General features: G+C 55.5%; 1 protein-coding gene across 2 annotated transcripts in view; it reads right to left on the bottom strand.

Annotated features, from left to right (window-relative positions):
• Nucleotides 1-11,597, bottom strand: part of ABCA3 (ATP binding cassette subfamily A member 3) — a 33,121-nt gene extending 21,524 nt beyond the window's left edge. Inside the window, exons 1-5 of one of the 2 annotated variants that reach the window (XM_069030319.1) lie at nucleotides 11,552-11,597; nucleotides 6,471-6,572; nucleotides 2,821-3,085; nucleotides 2,072-2,199; nucleotides 1,781-1,946 (exon numbers count right to left, since the gene is read on the bottom strand). In XM_069030319.1, coding sequence (XP_068886420.1) covers nucleotides 1,781-1,946; nucleotides 2,072-2,199; nucleotides 2,821-3,085; nucleotides 6,471-6,524 — 613 coding nt within the window. In that variant the 5' untranslated portion in view covers nucleotides 6,525-6,572; nucleotides 11,552-11,597. Of the gene's footprint in view, nucleotides 1-1,780; nucleotides 1,947-2,071; nucleotides 2,200-2,820; nucleotides 3,086-6,470; nucleotides 6,573-8,346; nucleotides 8,367-11,551 lie in introns of those variants that run through there. The other variant, XM_069030320.1, reaches the window with a different exon arrangement.
• Nucleotides 11,598-15,432: the final 3,835 nt, after the last annotated feature.

The raw sequence follows: 15,432 nt of genomic DNA, 5'->3' as shown, positions 1-15,432 counted from the left end.
GGAAGGACTGATACCACAGCAAACTCACGGAACCACTGCTTTGGGTTTGAAGGGACCTTAAAGCTTATTTTGTTCCACATCCTGCAATGGGCAGGGACACCTTCCCTAGAGCAGGGACACCTTCCCCTAGAGCAGGGACACCTTCCCCTAGAAGGAGCTGCCAGGAAAACTCAGTTCATGGTCACTGTCCCGCAGCATGGCTGTGAGATTCCCTGTCACCATCAACCACCACAAGTCACTGGGCTTGTGTTCCATCCCTTTTTCTTTTTCTTTGTAAACCAAAAGAACACACGTGTGGCTTGAATTTTTGTACATTAGAAAACGTGGAAAAAATTTTAATTTCCCCAGTAGTATTTCCCAAGTGGGAAGGGACCCACCAGGATCATGAGCCCAACCCCTGGCCCTGCACAGACACCCCAACAACCCCAGCCTGGGCATCCCTGGCAGCGCTGTCCAAACACTCCTGGAGCTCTGGCAGCCTCGGGGCCGTGCCCATTCCCTGGGGAGCCTGGGCAGTGCCCAGCACCTTCTGGGGAAGAACCCTTCCCTGATCTCCAATCTAAACCTCTCTTAACACAGCTTTAAATAACAAAATAAAATAGTTTATTTTTAAGTGGAATTGCAGCCAAGTGTTACCTGGACAGGAACTTAAATTCTCTTACAAAACCCCAAATGAACATTTTGAAAGTCAGTTGGTTAAAATGACCCACAGAGAGAGAAGATGAAAGTGGAAATATGAGATTGGGAATGTTGTTTGATATTAACTCATGTACTGAGCAAACACTCTGGGGCTCTGCTTTATTTACACACTGTGAGCAAAACCTGTTTGCCCACTTCCTCACCCTCACTCTCCCTCTCCCTGGAAATTGCAATCAAATACAAAGGGAGAAATCCCACTGAGGGAAATATTCCCTTTGCCACCACAGGAGAAGTTCCCAAAAATCCAGTCCTAAGCCAGCGCCAGCTCCAGCAATGTCCCTGCTGGCTCCTGTTCTGCCAGTGGTTTGGCTGCCCTTAAACACCCCAAACCACACAACTGCTCTATTTACTTTTCAAGTACTTAAGCAGCACAATAAACACTGGGCAGTTTGGATCGTGAAATAAAATTTCCATTAAAAATCGAAATGGGAAAAGATATTAAATTTTAAAACGATTCATGCACACAGAAATTTATTCTTATCCAGCCCTGCTCAGCAGAGGTGCCCAGAGGCCAAGCAGTGCCCATGAAGTCGCAAGATAAAATATAAATAAAGGATAGCTATAATGAATATAACAAAACTGTAAATAAAGTTAAATTCTACCTAAATAATAAATAATAACTCAATAAAATAAAGACATATTAATTAAGTAAATATACAAATAAATATTAAGAAGGCCTATCGTTAATACTTAACATTAAAATATTAATTTAAAATTGTAGCATTGATTGTTTATATATGCATAAAACTGAATATAAACATCTACACAAATACATAACCATTTAACTATTTATGTATTCATAAAGATTTATATGTAAATTTAAGAATTTTAATATCTATATAAATATTTAATATTTAACCACTTGCTTGTATTTATATAAAATAAATATATGCTTATATAAATAAATATTTAATTGCTTGCCTTATGCATATATAAACTTAATGCTGGTATAAATATAAATCAACACTTCCTTATAATTAATTGAATTTACTAATTTCTTTTCAATGAGCCTATTTCTTTAAAAGCTCAGAGCCTGCCAGGTGCTGCAGGAAGGTGACCCCATGTGCTCGGCCGTGCTCACCCGGCGTCCCCCCATCAGCAAACTTGGCCTCGCGGGGCCCGGGCAGCTGGAAGAGGGGGAAGAGGTAACTGGTGTGCCAGTCCCGGTCCAGGTTGGGGTTCAGCCCCGTCTGCTCGCTGCGCGGGGCGTTCCTCGGGCTGTACTTGAAGCGCAGCTCATACTCCACCTGCAAGGAGCACACGGAGGGTCGGAGGGGGGTGGGACAGACGGCAGTGACACCTGGATGACACCTGGATGACACCTGGATGACACCTGGAGGGGGGATGCTGTCCCCACCTTCCCCTCGCTCACCTGGAGGGGCAGCGGGGCCGAGCTGTGCGGGAAGCGGTGCCGGAACACGACGGCGGCCAGGACGCTGCCCGAGCGGTTGTCCAGCCTGACGTACTCCTCGAAGTCCCGCTCCGAGGTGAAGCCCTGAGCTGTGGAGGGGAAAACATGGAGATGCAGGAATGGGGCACAGCAACGCACCATGGATTGGTGCTCAGCCATCACCGGGAACATCGTTTGCTCCAGGACAGGAGGGACGTGCCATGCTGGCTGTGAGACACGGGGGAGTTACAAAGGATGCTGCCCTGTATCCTGGGCATGCAGACATTCCTCCTCCCTGAGAGCAGGAGTCAGCTTTCCCACAGAAAATCCTAACAGTTTGGAACACCAAGTGCTAAAATTTTCTGTGCCAAAAGATTTCCAAAAATACTCTTTCACAGGGAAGCACTGCGACTTTCTTTAACTGGTTTAGGGTGATATTTTTCTAGATGGAAACTGCAATAAAATGAGACCAAAAAGCAACTCAAAATCCTGTCATTTTAGTGAGGGGAAAAAAATCAAACTACAGCCTTGAAGTTCTGAAAAAAAAGGTGTTCTGGGAGCATGAGGATTTAGAACTGGTCACAGAACGGTTTGGGTTGGAAGGGACATGAAAGACCATCCAGCTCCAAGCCCCTGCCATGGGCAGGGACACCTTCCACTGGACCAGGCTGCTCAGAGTAAAGATTCACACCAATTTCTGGGGTGGAAGGGGCAGCCCCAGCCCTGCTCACCTTTGATGTTGATGGGCAGAGCTCTCTCCACCGCCTCGGCGATGCTCCGGACGGCGCTGCTGTTGGAGGGGACGTAGGCCAGCTCCCAGGGGTTGCTGGCATGCCGGGAGGAGAAGAAGCTGGGCAGGTCATCCACAGACTCGGTGGGGTAGAGGGTGGCGTTGGGGTGGCTGACGGAGTGCACGCGGTGCCGCAGCGCGATCAGGATGGCGGCGAAGAGCAGCGGCAGGCACACCTCGATCACCGTCACCAGGATCTGCCGCTTCTGCGGGGCAGGGAAAAGGTACAAAGATGGGGGTAAGGATATAAAATACATTATATGTCTATATATACACGGACATCTAGATATCTACCATGGTATGTGTCTATACACGGATACCTATCCATATATAGCACACTCTCTCTCGATAAAAAAGAAGACGCAAACACAGAAGGTAGATGAGCACAGTAACGAGGTTCAGGGCATGAGAACACCACGCAGCAGCAGCACTCTTGCATTCCACAAGGTTTCACAACCTGGGTTTTTCCAGAGCCCAGGAATGACGCTGTGCTGGTTCCCACATCCTTCAGGACTCTCCAGCCAAAGTGTCCCCTACCCTAAGCAGTGCTCCAGCTCAAATCAGCCTCCATTAGAGCCTTCCTCACCACGTTGCTGGGTTGAATGACCCAGGCTGGTCCTTTGCTCCTTCCCCGTGACCTGGGGCTCTGCCACATGCAGCAACACTACTGGAACCAGTGAAACTTTTCCTGCAGAAGCTGAGTTGCTCCAGGCAGCTGGACATGGGATCTGCATCCCAGGATGGGGCCCAGCAGAGCCTCTGGCTACAGGACAGCTGCAGCACGGCAAGCACACCCGTGGGCATACTCAAGCCACTCCTGCACTGCACACAGTGGCTCATTTTTTCTTTTTTTTAATTGAGGCTCAAGCAACTGGAGAATGAACTCAAACCCTGCATTCAGGAGCGAGCTTCATCCATCAATTCCCCCAGGGCTACCTCTCCTACACAATTCCCCCTAGCTAGTAACACCCCAGGTCAATTAGCATTTCAAACTGGTCCAGGGGAACTGTAGTCATCTGAGCAACCTGGTTTAGTGGAAGGTGTCCCTGCCCACGGCAGGGGAGTAGGAACAAGATGAGCTTTAAGGTCCCATTCAACCCAAACCACTCACAATTCTGTGATCTCTGACCATGGGGCCAAAGGGAGCACTGGTCCCAACCAGCACCATGCAGCACACCCGCCTCCCTGCAGTCTCACTCCTCTCATGTTCTACTCCAGTGCCAGGATGTGCTGAAGGATTCATGCTCACAACATCACTGTAAAGGTCAGGCTTGCTCCCAAGGAGAGTAGCGAGCACCAGGCTGTTCCCATTGGAAACTGCATCACCCATGCGGGGAAGGAGTGGAGAGGGAGGCACAGAGCTCGGCTGGGCACAGCATGGTTCACCATGGGCAGCGTGGCACAGCTTAGCTGAGTGCTTGGTGCAGCAGCCAGGCAGGTCCAGGGGAGGAGAGGTGAAATTTGGACCGGTGTTGCCTTATTTCACTGGCCCAGAGAAGTTGTGTCTGCCTCATCCCTGGAAGTGTCCAAGGCCAGGTTAGACGGGGCTTGGAGCAACCTGGGCTAGTGGAAGGTGTCCCTGCCCATGGCAAGGGAGTGGGATGGATGGTCCCCTCCAATCCAAACCATTCTGGGATTCTGTGATTTCCTCCTGCAAAACAAGATGCCTTCACCCCAGCCCAGGCTCAAGAGCAGCACAGCACACTCAGCCTCAGCCACAGCCACAGCCACAGCAGTGACAGCTCAGAGATGTCCCTGGCCACAGGGGTTCATGGCTGCTCACTCAGAGCACATGCCTGGAGCAGCAGCAGCATTAACCTTTTCTGAGGCCTCTGGCTAATTTGGGCTTCACAAGACATGGGGATTTTCTACCCTCCCCTTTGCCAGGCTGGAAAGAGGAGCACCACTAGGAAAGAGGAGCACCAATGGCTTTTGTCTCACAACTTTGCTGTCTCACAACTTTGCTGTCTTTGCTGGATTTTATCCAGCAGCCAGTGGGCAGGCTCAGGTGGGCAGAGTCTCCAGTGGGGCAGGTAGGGAGCCCTGAGCACAGCCTGGACATCCTGGGGAGGGAGATAGCCCCACAGGAGCCAGGGTGAATGGGATCTTGGACAGTGTTTCCTTCAGGAGATGATACAGGGACTACGATTACCCTGGCTCTCAGCACCCACTGCCAAAGCCAGAAGCACCTCTTGGGGCTCCCCCTGGGAGGAACAGTCCACAGCCAGCCCTGGCAGCACAGGCAGGAGGCAGCAGCTCTGGGCAGGCAGGGAAAAAGGAGCTTTCCCAACAGCCACGCTCATAAAAGCGAACGCTGCAGATGTCTGATGGGTTTATAATGCAGCCCTGGCAGCCCAGCTGCCTCCTGCTGATTTACTATCGTACTAAACCTCTCCCTATCTCCTGGGCTGCCTCCAGAACAGCTCTCTGCCTCCCTGAACTTGCAGGCTCATACACATTCACCAGCCCTGCAGCAGAAGTCATTCAAGCGCTGTGTTCCAGAGGTGACAGGGATACTCATCCATAATCACCACCTCCGCCTGGCCAGAGCAGCTCTGGACGAGCCACGTGTGCCAGCATCCATCCTCACAGCGGGGTGGGGGTGACTTGGGAGCTCTGTGTCTTTATCAGGAACAGGACTTTTAGCTGTGTCCCCGCACAGTAAACCTAAGTCAGCTTGTGGCCTTGGAAAACCCGCTGAGATGTGTCCCCACTCTGGAGCACACCCAGAAAACGACGCTTTTCCCCTGCAGAGAGGATGGGGGATGCTCCTGGCTGCAAATCAGCCCTGCCACCAGTCCCTTTCATCCCCTCCAAGGGCTGCTCCTTGTTCCGTGCCTGCTGGAAGGCTGGGTGCAGCCAGCACTTCCCTCTTCCTTTGGTTTATTTTTACAGCAACGCTGTGCTGAGCTGCAGATGGGTAGTGGAAAACGTAAAGCCAGCCTGCAGCCAACCCTGCTCCTTCCTCTTCCCCTGAGCTCTGCCAGGGCTGGCCCCGGGTCCCAGAGGAGCCACAGCATCTGCCTGGGAACACCCACACGCTGCTTAAAGGGGCTGCGGCCTCGGCCAGCACCAGCCGGGACCTGCTGGCCCTGACGTCCACAAATCCCTCAGCACCACCCAGCTGCCACGCTGGGAGGTGGGCTGGCAGTGGGTGCCAGTGGTTTAATATTTTTAAGATCTCTAAAAGCTGCTCCTAAGAGTGGTAGAAAACAATGGAAGGGAAAAACCCCCAGGGCTCCAGCGGTTTTGGAGGCACCAGCACTTCCAGAGGAGGCTGTGCAATGAAACAGCTCAAAAAACCCCACTGTCACACGGGGGGGTGTGTGGGTTACCCTGTCCCAGGGTAGGGGAGCTGCGCTCATGGCCAGAGGGCAGGCTGGGGACAAGGAAACTGAGCACATAGCACAGCCCATAAGGTCACACAGCTCAGCACAAAAGACACCACGTGCACAAATAACCCAGTTTTCCTCCTAGAGATGCCCTGTGCCCACAGGGGGGTTTCCTGGAGGAGCCAGAGGCTGGGCAAGCTCTGCTGTACCCCCATTTAGCGGTGTCAGAAGCGGCCCCCTGGGCACAGTGCCAGCCTACCTGCAGGATATAGTTCTTCCAGAGCAGCAGCCCAAACTGCCTGAGCACAACCATCCTCCCATCAGAAGGGGCCCGGCGCTGCCACCGCTGCTCCGCAGGACCCTGGAAGAGAGGAGAGAGCCGTGAGTGCCAGGTGCTGGTGGAGCTGGGCAGCAGGAGGGCAGCACCCCACACCCCATCCAGCCCAGGGCAGCTCTCGGCTTCCAGCCTGGTGCCACAGCAGCTGGCGTGACCCCAAACAGGGCAAAACAACCACTGTGTTCCATCTCCTAAGAGTAAGAGTCTCTGGTTTCTGGCATGGCTGTTCCCAGCAATGGAAGCTGCTCTTTCAACACCCAACCTGGGTCCTTCCCAGCAGCAGACAGGAGCAGCTTTCCTCGAGCTGCAGGAGCACAGGGTTACAGAACTGCAAATAGCAGCCCCAGGAAGGCCGTCAAACCCCTGGCAGCCCATTATTTTGGGATGGGTGGAGATTTCAAGTTGTGCCTCCACCTCCTGCCGTGTGAAGGGTTGGTTCTGCAACACTGCCGGTGCTTTCCCAGCAGAAACTCTCCTCGGAGAGGCGAGCATCAGAAAAGGGCAGGGAAGCACAAGAGAAGGTCCATGCGCTTGAGGATGATCCCCCGCCACCTCCTCCCCCTCTCGGGAAGCATCCGCCATCGCTTCAAGTTGTTTGTGTCTCCATTTGCAGTGGCATTTCCTGAGGGAGCACTGCTGTCCCACCAGGAGACATCAGGGCCAGGATTTTGGGCTTGCAGTGCAGCACAGAGAAGGAAGGGGCAGCCCTGGTACGAGCAAAGCCTCCTGCCCGCACTGCCGGACTCTGGGCAGCCCCCACCGAGCAGTGCCAGCCTCTGAGCACGGCACATCCCGACAGGATCACAGCGGGCAGCTGCCGGGCTCAGCTCCGAGCCGTGCTCCGAAGCCTGGCAGCACTGAAAGCTGCCCAGGGACACGGACGGGCACACGACCCACGAGCAATGCCCTGGCAGATGCCCCACAGCACAGTCTCCAGCCCTGGTTGGGACGGTATCGGCTCCTTGGACGCACCTGGCACCCAGCAACCTCAGCAGGGGTTTCAGGGTGCCACAGTAAGAGGAGGGGAGGGTGCTGACCCAGCCTGCCCGACCTTGGCTCCCAGGCCGGTGCTGGTGAACACACACAGCGAGCACCGCTCCGGTGGCAACAGAGCTGCAGCAGGAGCAGCTGAGACCCATGCAGGGCTGCAGGCACAGCAACACCCGCCTGCCTCACCTGCTCTCTGCCACCAGCTCCTTGACCTCTCCAGGAGCCTTCTCCTGCCCTGGCAAACACCCTCCCAGCCTCAACCCGAAACCCAGGAGCCCTCTCCTGCCCTGGCACACACCTTCCCAGCCCCAACCCGAAACCAAAAGCCTTCTCCTGGCTTTGCAAGCACCTTCTCAGCTCCAGTGCTAAACCCAGACGTGTTCTCAGAGCACAAAAAACCCACCTTCTCTTTGCCACTCCGTGCACAGAAGACAGATTCCTACAACAGTAGGGACATCTGTGTTCAAGGATCTTTCTCCAGGCAGAAGAAAGCAGAAGAGATCTTACACTTCAGCCCCAAAAAGTCCACCAGAATCCCCGCTCACAGCAAGCAGGAATGGAATAGCAAGGGGGACTTGGCAAAGGCACCTTCAAGCGCCTCACAAAGTGCCATGTCTCCAGCTGACCACTGATCCACATGTGGCCACAGGATCCCTTAGCAGGTCCCCCAGACCCGCACACACATACCCCACACAGCAGCACCTGAAACACCCCCAAATAACCCCCCCTGCCCCTGAGCAGAAACCTTCATCATGCACCCCCTTGAAGGAATCCGGAGCAAACCAAGGGAATCCAAGCTGTGGCTCACTTTCAAGAGGACAAATGCTGCAGGTCAGGCAGGAGCAGGCTGCTGCCCTCGCAGAGATCCCAAATCCTGCTCGCCCCGCCGCACCTTCAAACTCAAGCTGACCCCCAACCACCCCCACAGGTCTTATGGTTGCTGCTGGGAAAATGTCAAGCAGCTCTTGGGTAACACAAACACTGTGCAAAGACAGAAAACTCCGTTACTGCCAATAAATGTTTTCCAAGTTTTTAAGTGTTCCAAGAAAATCCATTCTGGACCTTTTGCTTGCTGGAGGATGAGAGGAGGAAGAAGCTCCGTTGCAAAGGCTCTTACTTAATTTGAGAGCAAAAACGGTCTTCCATGCTCTGGCATCCACAAAAATGATTTTTTTTTTCCAACCCAAAAGAGAAACCTGTTTTGGGAGGTGCTGCCTGGATCAGCCCCGAGATGCCCGTGACCAGAGGCAGCTCAGGCAGGGCCCAGGGTCCGTGTCTGGGCCCACGTGCGGCAGGAAGGGAGGGCTGAGTGCCACCGGCTGATGATGACCTCAGAGGCACCAAGGTGCCTCTCAGGAGGACACGGGCAACACATTGGGTTGTCCTCGCCAGAGATGCTCCTGCCTGACCTCAAGCTCTACAAGACAAGACTGAATTTCCCACCAAGAGGCAGGGCCAAAGATCTGGGGGAAGAGAGAGGTGACCACCACCAGCTTCTGCGAGAACAACGCAGTTCCTCTCCCCCTCACTGGAAATACCCTGCTCTCTGCACCTGCCCACAGCAGGAGGGTCTCCTGAATACATGAGTGTGGACTCACCCTGGCCATGCTCAGGGAGGTCAGTGAGGAAGGAGACACTCCTGCCTGCCCACAGCCTGCATGGGTGAATGCAAGACTGGTCCTCACCACCTGGTCCCCACCAGCCCCTGCTGCAGTGCCAAGCTGTGCTGGATAACGTGGCAGCACCAGCTGCCAGCCTGGACCAGAGCTGTTCTGCTGGTGGATTTAGATGAGGACAGGCTGAGGATCGGCAGGGATCAAAGCCACAGCATCCCACCTCCTGACCCACTTCCACACTGCCTTGCTGCCGGGAGGTGGCTGTGCCCGGCCGCCGCCTCAGCGGAAAGGGCTGAGCGAGCCGAGCAAAGGCCACGTGCTCCCGGGTGCTGGCAGTTATTTTAGAGCACACACCGCATTTCTGCTCTTCTGATGTCCCGTTCCCATAGAAACCAGCCCTGGAAATGGCAGACGTTGCCTTTTTTAATATAAACCCAGCGTTTCTCCCTGCCGGTTGGCACAGACACCGTGTCACCCCTATAAGATGAGCTGCCAGGTGCCTGCACCTCCACGGCTGTGCTAAGGAGCACGCGGTTCCTGGGGTGGTGGCATCACACACCTAGCGAGGGCTGTCACTCCCTGGGTACTTTCCATGCTGTAACTGGAGCAGGAAATTCCTCTCTGCTCTCCACAGTGTCTGTATTGGAAATTAAAAGCACAAGCAGCCATAGCAGGGCAAGGACTTTTTATGGCCACTGTTTTCAGGAAGAGCGAGTGATTTCCAACACGAGCACGTCCAGAAAATCCCGGGTCCTGCAAACAGCAACCAGGGCCAGCAGCCACCAGACTGACCACAAGCGTTCAGTGACACACAGCAATCACTACTGGGGTGTTTTCACCCTCTCAGTGTTCACAGAGATCTGGGAGTCACGATACAGCCAGACCATAAAAACCTCACCTTGGTTGTGCAAACAGCAGTAAAACTTTCTAAGAGGCTGCAAGGCTGGTGGGGTGCTGGGTGCTGTGGGGACCGGCGACCTTGCAGCCCTCTACAAACCCAACACCCAGTGCCTGACAGATACATGAGTCTGGGTTTGACCCAGACAGGAACTTCAGGCTTTGAAATAAAGAAGTAAACACAAATAGAGCTGGGGCTGGATCCTGTCTGCAGAATGCGGGGTTGGCTTCTGCACAGCTGCTGCCCTGCAGTGGGAGTGGGTCAATGGGCACAGGGAGCCTGATGGGCTCTATGGTTGTGTCTGTAACAGCCTTTGTGCTGGGGCAGCAGCAGGAGAGGGGGGACAAAGCTGCTGCAAGAGCTGGTCAACCCCTTTGCCTGAAAAACAACACTGCTGGTTTGCCCAGCGAGTCTGCACTTGCCCATAAAACAATAAACTGCAAATTCACTGGCCTCGTGGATTTAGCAAAATAACAAAGTCTGGAGCCCAACACATGGGTTTCTCATGGACCCTTGTACAATCCTGCTCCTGCCCTGCACTTGCCCAGTGACTGGACAGGACAGGCCACCCGGACAGCTGTGAGCAGAGGTCAGGGGGATCCCTTCTGCTTCTACTTGGTTTTGAACACTTCCAGGGATGGGGACTCCACCACTGTCCTAGGCAGCCTGTTCCAGTGTCTGACCATGCTTTCCATGAAGAAACTTCCCCAATATTCAACCTAAACCTGCACTGGCACAACCTTAAACTGTTTTCTCGTGTCCCATCGCTTGTTCCCAGGAAGTAGAGCCCGACCCCCACCTGGCTGCATCCTCCTGTCAGGAAGTTGCGGAGTGAGAAGGTCCCTTCTGAGCCTCCTTTTCTCCTGGCTGAACCCCCCCAGCTCCCCCAGCTGCTCCTCATTAGACTTGCGCTCCAGCCCCTTCCCCTTCCCTGGACACGCTCCAGTCCCTCAAGGTCTGTCCTGGCATAAGAGACCTTCTCATAACGAGCCAGGGCCCTGGGGCGCAGCGGGGCCGGCAGGTGCCCCCTCGGTCCCCGCAGCCCCGTGTCCGTTCCCCGGCAGGGAGGGATGGCCGAGCTCCCCGGGGATGCCGGCGGGTCCCAGCCAGGCGCAGCCCCCGCGGCTGCCGGAGCGCGGCCGAGCATCGCCGGCGGAGCCCGCGCGGCGCCGCCTCCATCCCGCGCCTCCATCCCGCCGCACCCCGCAGCCTACGGGGGACGCGACCCGCGCAGGAGCCACGGCCGGCATCGAGCCCGAGCCGCGCCGGAGCGCGGAGGCGGCAGCGGGAGGAGGCGGCCAAAGGCCCCGGCGCTGCCGCAGCTCCGGGCGGGGCCGCCCCGCCGACCGGCCGAGAGGCCGCGGCCCCGCGCATCCCCCGCCCCGCCCGAGCCCCCCCACTCCTGCTGCCATCACCCCCCGGTGCCCAGCACCCTCCGGCACCCATCTCCCCCCGGTACTGGTGGCGGTTCCAGCGCCCATTGCCCCCCGCTCACTCACCGGGCCGGGCGGCTCCGGCTGCGGCTGCGGCTCCGTCCGGCCCCGCCCGCGCCCGCCGCGGGACCGCCCGCACCGCGCACGCGCCGGGAGGGGGCGGGAGCGGGGCGGGACCGTGAGAGGGTGAGAAAATGTGTGTGTGTGCATCTGTGTGTGTGCATGTGTGTGTGCATGTCTGTACATCTGTGTGTGTGTACATCTGTGTGTGTGTGTGTACACATCTGTGTGTGTGCATGTGTGTACATCTGTGTGTGTGTGCGTGTGTGTACATCTGTGTGTGTGTACATCTCTGTGTGTGTACATCTCTGTGTGTGTGTGTGTACATCTCTGTGTGTGTGCATGTGTGTACCTCTGTGTGTGTGTACATCTGTGTGTGTACGTGTGTGTGTACATCTGTGTGTGCATGTGTGTACATCTGTGTGTGTGTGTGTGTGTACGTGTACACATCTGTGTGTGTACATCTGTGTGTGTGCATGTGTGTACATCTGTGTGTGTGTGTACACATCTGTGTGTGTGTGTGTATCTGTGTGTGTACATCTCCGTGTGTGTGTGTGTACACATCTGTGTGTGTATATCTGTGTGTGTACATCTGTGTGTGTGTGTGTGTACACATCTGTGTGTGTATATCTGTGTGTGTACATCTCTGTGTGTGTGTGTTTGTGTGTGTACATCTGTGTGTGTGTGTACATCTGTGTGTGTGTGTACATCTGTGTGTGTGTGTGTGTGTGTGTGTACACATCTGTGTGTGTGTGTACATCTATGTGTGTGTACATCTGTGTGTGTACACATCTGTGTTTGTGTGCGTTTGTGTTCATATGTGTGTGTGTCACTGTATGTGTGCCTGTGTGTGTGTGATCCTGTGTGTGCATGTGTGTATTACTGTGAACATGTCTGCGAGGTGTGTGTGTACACATCCCTCTGGCTGTGCATTCTCTGTGTGTGCACACACCCCCCTGGCATTGCGTGCACTGCTGTGTGTATGCACAGGGCGTTGCACAGCTGTGTGTGCATGTGCTGGGCACTGCACGTGTGCCAGGTGTGTGTGTGTGAGTGCACACCTGGGCATTGCACAGCTGTGTGTGCATGTGCTGGGCACTGCACGTGTGCCAGGTGTGTGTGTGTGAGTGCACACCTGGGCATTGCACGGCTGTGTGTGCATGCGCTGGGCACTGCACGTGTGCCAGGTGTGTGTGTGAGTGCACACCTGGGCATTGCACGGCTGTGTGTGCATGTGCTGGGCACTGCACGTGTGCCAGGTGTGTGTGTGAGTGCACACCTGGGCATTGCACAGCTGTGTGTGCATGCGCTGGGCACTGCACGTGTGCCAGGTGTGTGTGTGAGTGCACACCTGGGCATTGCACAGGTGTGTGTGCATGCGCTGGGCACTGCACGTGTGCCAGGTATGCACACCTGGGCATTGCACGGCTGTGTGTGCATGCAGTGGGCACTGCACGTGTGCCAGGTGTGGGACACACGCATTCACATGTGCCCACTTGGACACCCGCGTGTGTGCAAGGGGCAGTGTGTGTGTAGGGGTCTGTGCGTGTGCAAGGGGCCGTGTGGGTACATGACAGGGCTCACACACACTGTGGGGCTGCAGCTGTGAGTGGCCGTGGTGGTTCTGGGTGCAGGGTCAGTGCTGCCATGTCCATCTGTCTGTCCACCCTGCTCCTGGATAGCAGCACTCCACAGCGGGCCCTGCCCTGGTGCCCCGGTTTTTGGAAGCAGGTGCCAGCTCCCGTGCGTGGGAATGCGGCACTCCTGGGCCACTCCAGGGGTCAGGTGGAACGTTCCAGATAAGGATGAAAGTGCCGGCGGTGGAGTGGGGTCACAGTTGCTGCTGGCTGCCTGCCCTGCCTGCCCTGCCCACTGGTTGCCAAGTTGGCAGGAGAAGGTGCTGCTGGTGCTGGGAACACCAAAGTGGGGAAAGTTAGCACAGTGTGGGAGAGGGAGGAGGAAGAGAAGGGTGGGGAGGCGGGACTGCAATGGGGACAAGGACAGCCATGGATCGAGGCAGCTCTACTGAACAAGGGGCACGGGGTACCCCTCGGGCAGCTGTCTGGTGCTGTGAGTGCTGGGGGGATTTGGGCCGCCCCAGTGAACCCAGCCTGCCCCAGGCCATGAGAGGCAGGAGCGTAGGCCACCCCCCACCCACTGCTCTTTTCCATATGATAAAGAGAAGGAATTCAGGCATCAGAACAAGCTGCTGAGAGAAGTGTGGAGCTCCTGGAAGTGTTCAAAAATCATGTAGATGTGGCACTTGGAGACATGATTTAGTGGTGGAGTGCTGGAGTGCTTGGCAGTGCTGGAGAAACAGCTGGATTTGACCTTAGAGAGCTTTTTTCAACCTAAATGGTTCTATAATTCTCTGATTCTATAATTTTTTGGGATCTCCATGTAGCTGAATGCCACACTGATGGCTTTGAGTGTGACTGCTTTGGTTCTCTGATCTTGTGGGTTTGTAGCTGCTTGCTGGATCCTGGCTGGCCCTGGGAGAGGAGGAAATGAACTGAGAACAAGGGCAAGGGTGAAGGTGTCTGGGTATGGGAGCAGGAATCAGCAGCATTGGTGTTAAAATGAGGCCTGTACAGAGAGTGGCACTCGTGACTGCACTGCCAGGACCCCCTGAGCTGGGAGACCCTGCTCTCCACCTTGGTGCCTTTGATCCTGGCGATGGCCAAAGCTGAACTCTGGCTCCCCGGGGCACCTGGAGCGAGTCACAGCTGTGGGTCTGGCCCGGATGGGGTGCTTGCAGTCGAAGTTGTGACTGTCTGGCCTGTGCCCAGATTCCATCTCCCACTGGGCTGCACTGGGAGAGGCCCAGATCCACTGCCCGTATTCAGAGCTGCAGCTGGGAGCTGTGTTCCTGCCCTCCCCCACCTGGTTCCACAAACACCAGAGGAACAGAAGCTGCCTGCCATGGGTGACTGAGCAGCCACCAGACCACAGCAAAGCTTCCCTGCTCACACTCACGTCCTTAGCGGCACGCAGCAAAGCTCATTACAGTGCTCAGAGGCAGGAAGGAGCTGCCTGGCTCAGAGTTGTTGTCCCTCAGCAGAGCCACATGAGTGTTTTGAGATGTGGATAATGCAGGTTGGCCAGGCATAGGGATGGCACGTGTCTTCCCTCCAAGCATGGCCTGGCTGAGGGCTCGTCCTCTCCTTGTTTTGCCTTCCCCCATCGTGTGTCACCCTTCTGCATGGCACCCTGCGGTGGCTGCCTTGGTAATGGTGTGGTCTTACCCAGCATCTGCGTCATCACAGGGCCCCTGGCCGTGTCTCAGGTGATGACAGCAGCCAGCTGAGTAGTCACAGGTAACTATGGGCCTGGGGAGGATCTGGGACAGTCACTGCCTGCGGTGACACGCTGGAGCCTCATGCCAGCCAGGGCTGAGCCACCTGTCCACACCCCTGCTCAAGCCTGGGTTTGATCCTCCCCAATTACAGCTGCCTCAATTCTCCCTGTGACCTTCCCTGTTGCCTCACACAGTGCCTCTCCGTGCCTGCCTTTGAAGGAAGCTGAGCCATTAGATCAAAACAAAAATCTTGCCAAAGAAAGTATTTGCAGGCTCCTCATGGCTCCTAGAACAGAAGACAGGAGATGTTGCAATGAGGTGCAGTGGCATCACAGTGACTCAGCTCACACCCAAGGCTGGGAGTGTGCAGGAGACTCAGCAGGAACATGGGAGAAACCCAGAAAAAGGCAGGATCAGGCAGTGAGGAATCAAGCAGTGGGGATCAGGCAGTGGGGAAGCACTTGCCTGGGGCATGTCCCTCTCTGAGCTCTCACATCAGCCCTTGGAAGGAAGAAGCAGCCCCTGTGCCAAACTTGCCAACCCTGCTCCTGCTGCTGGCATCTGTGTCCCTGAGATCATGGCTCACGCT

The sequence above is a fragment of the Aphelocoma coerulescens genome, chromosome 14 (assembly GCF_041296385.1).
Source record: "Aphelocoma coerulescens isolate FSJ_1873_10779 chromosome 14, UR_Acoe_1.0, whole genome shotgun sequence".
In the NCBI taxonomy this organism is placed as follows: domain Eukaryota; kingdom Metazoa; phylum Chordata; class Aves; order Passeriformes; family Corvidae; genus Aphelocoma; species Aphelocoma coerulescens.
Note: the sequence above shows the minus strand (reverse complement) of the source record. Positions and strands in the feature narration are given on the sequence as shown.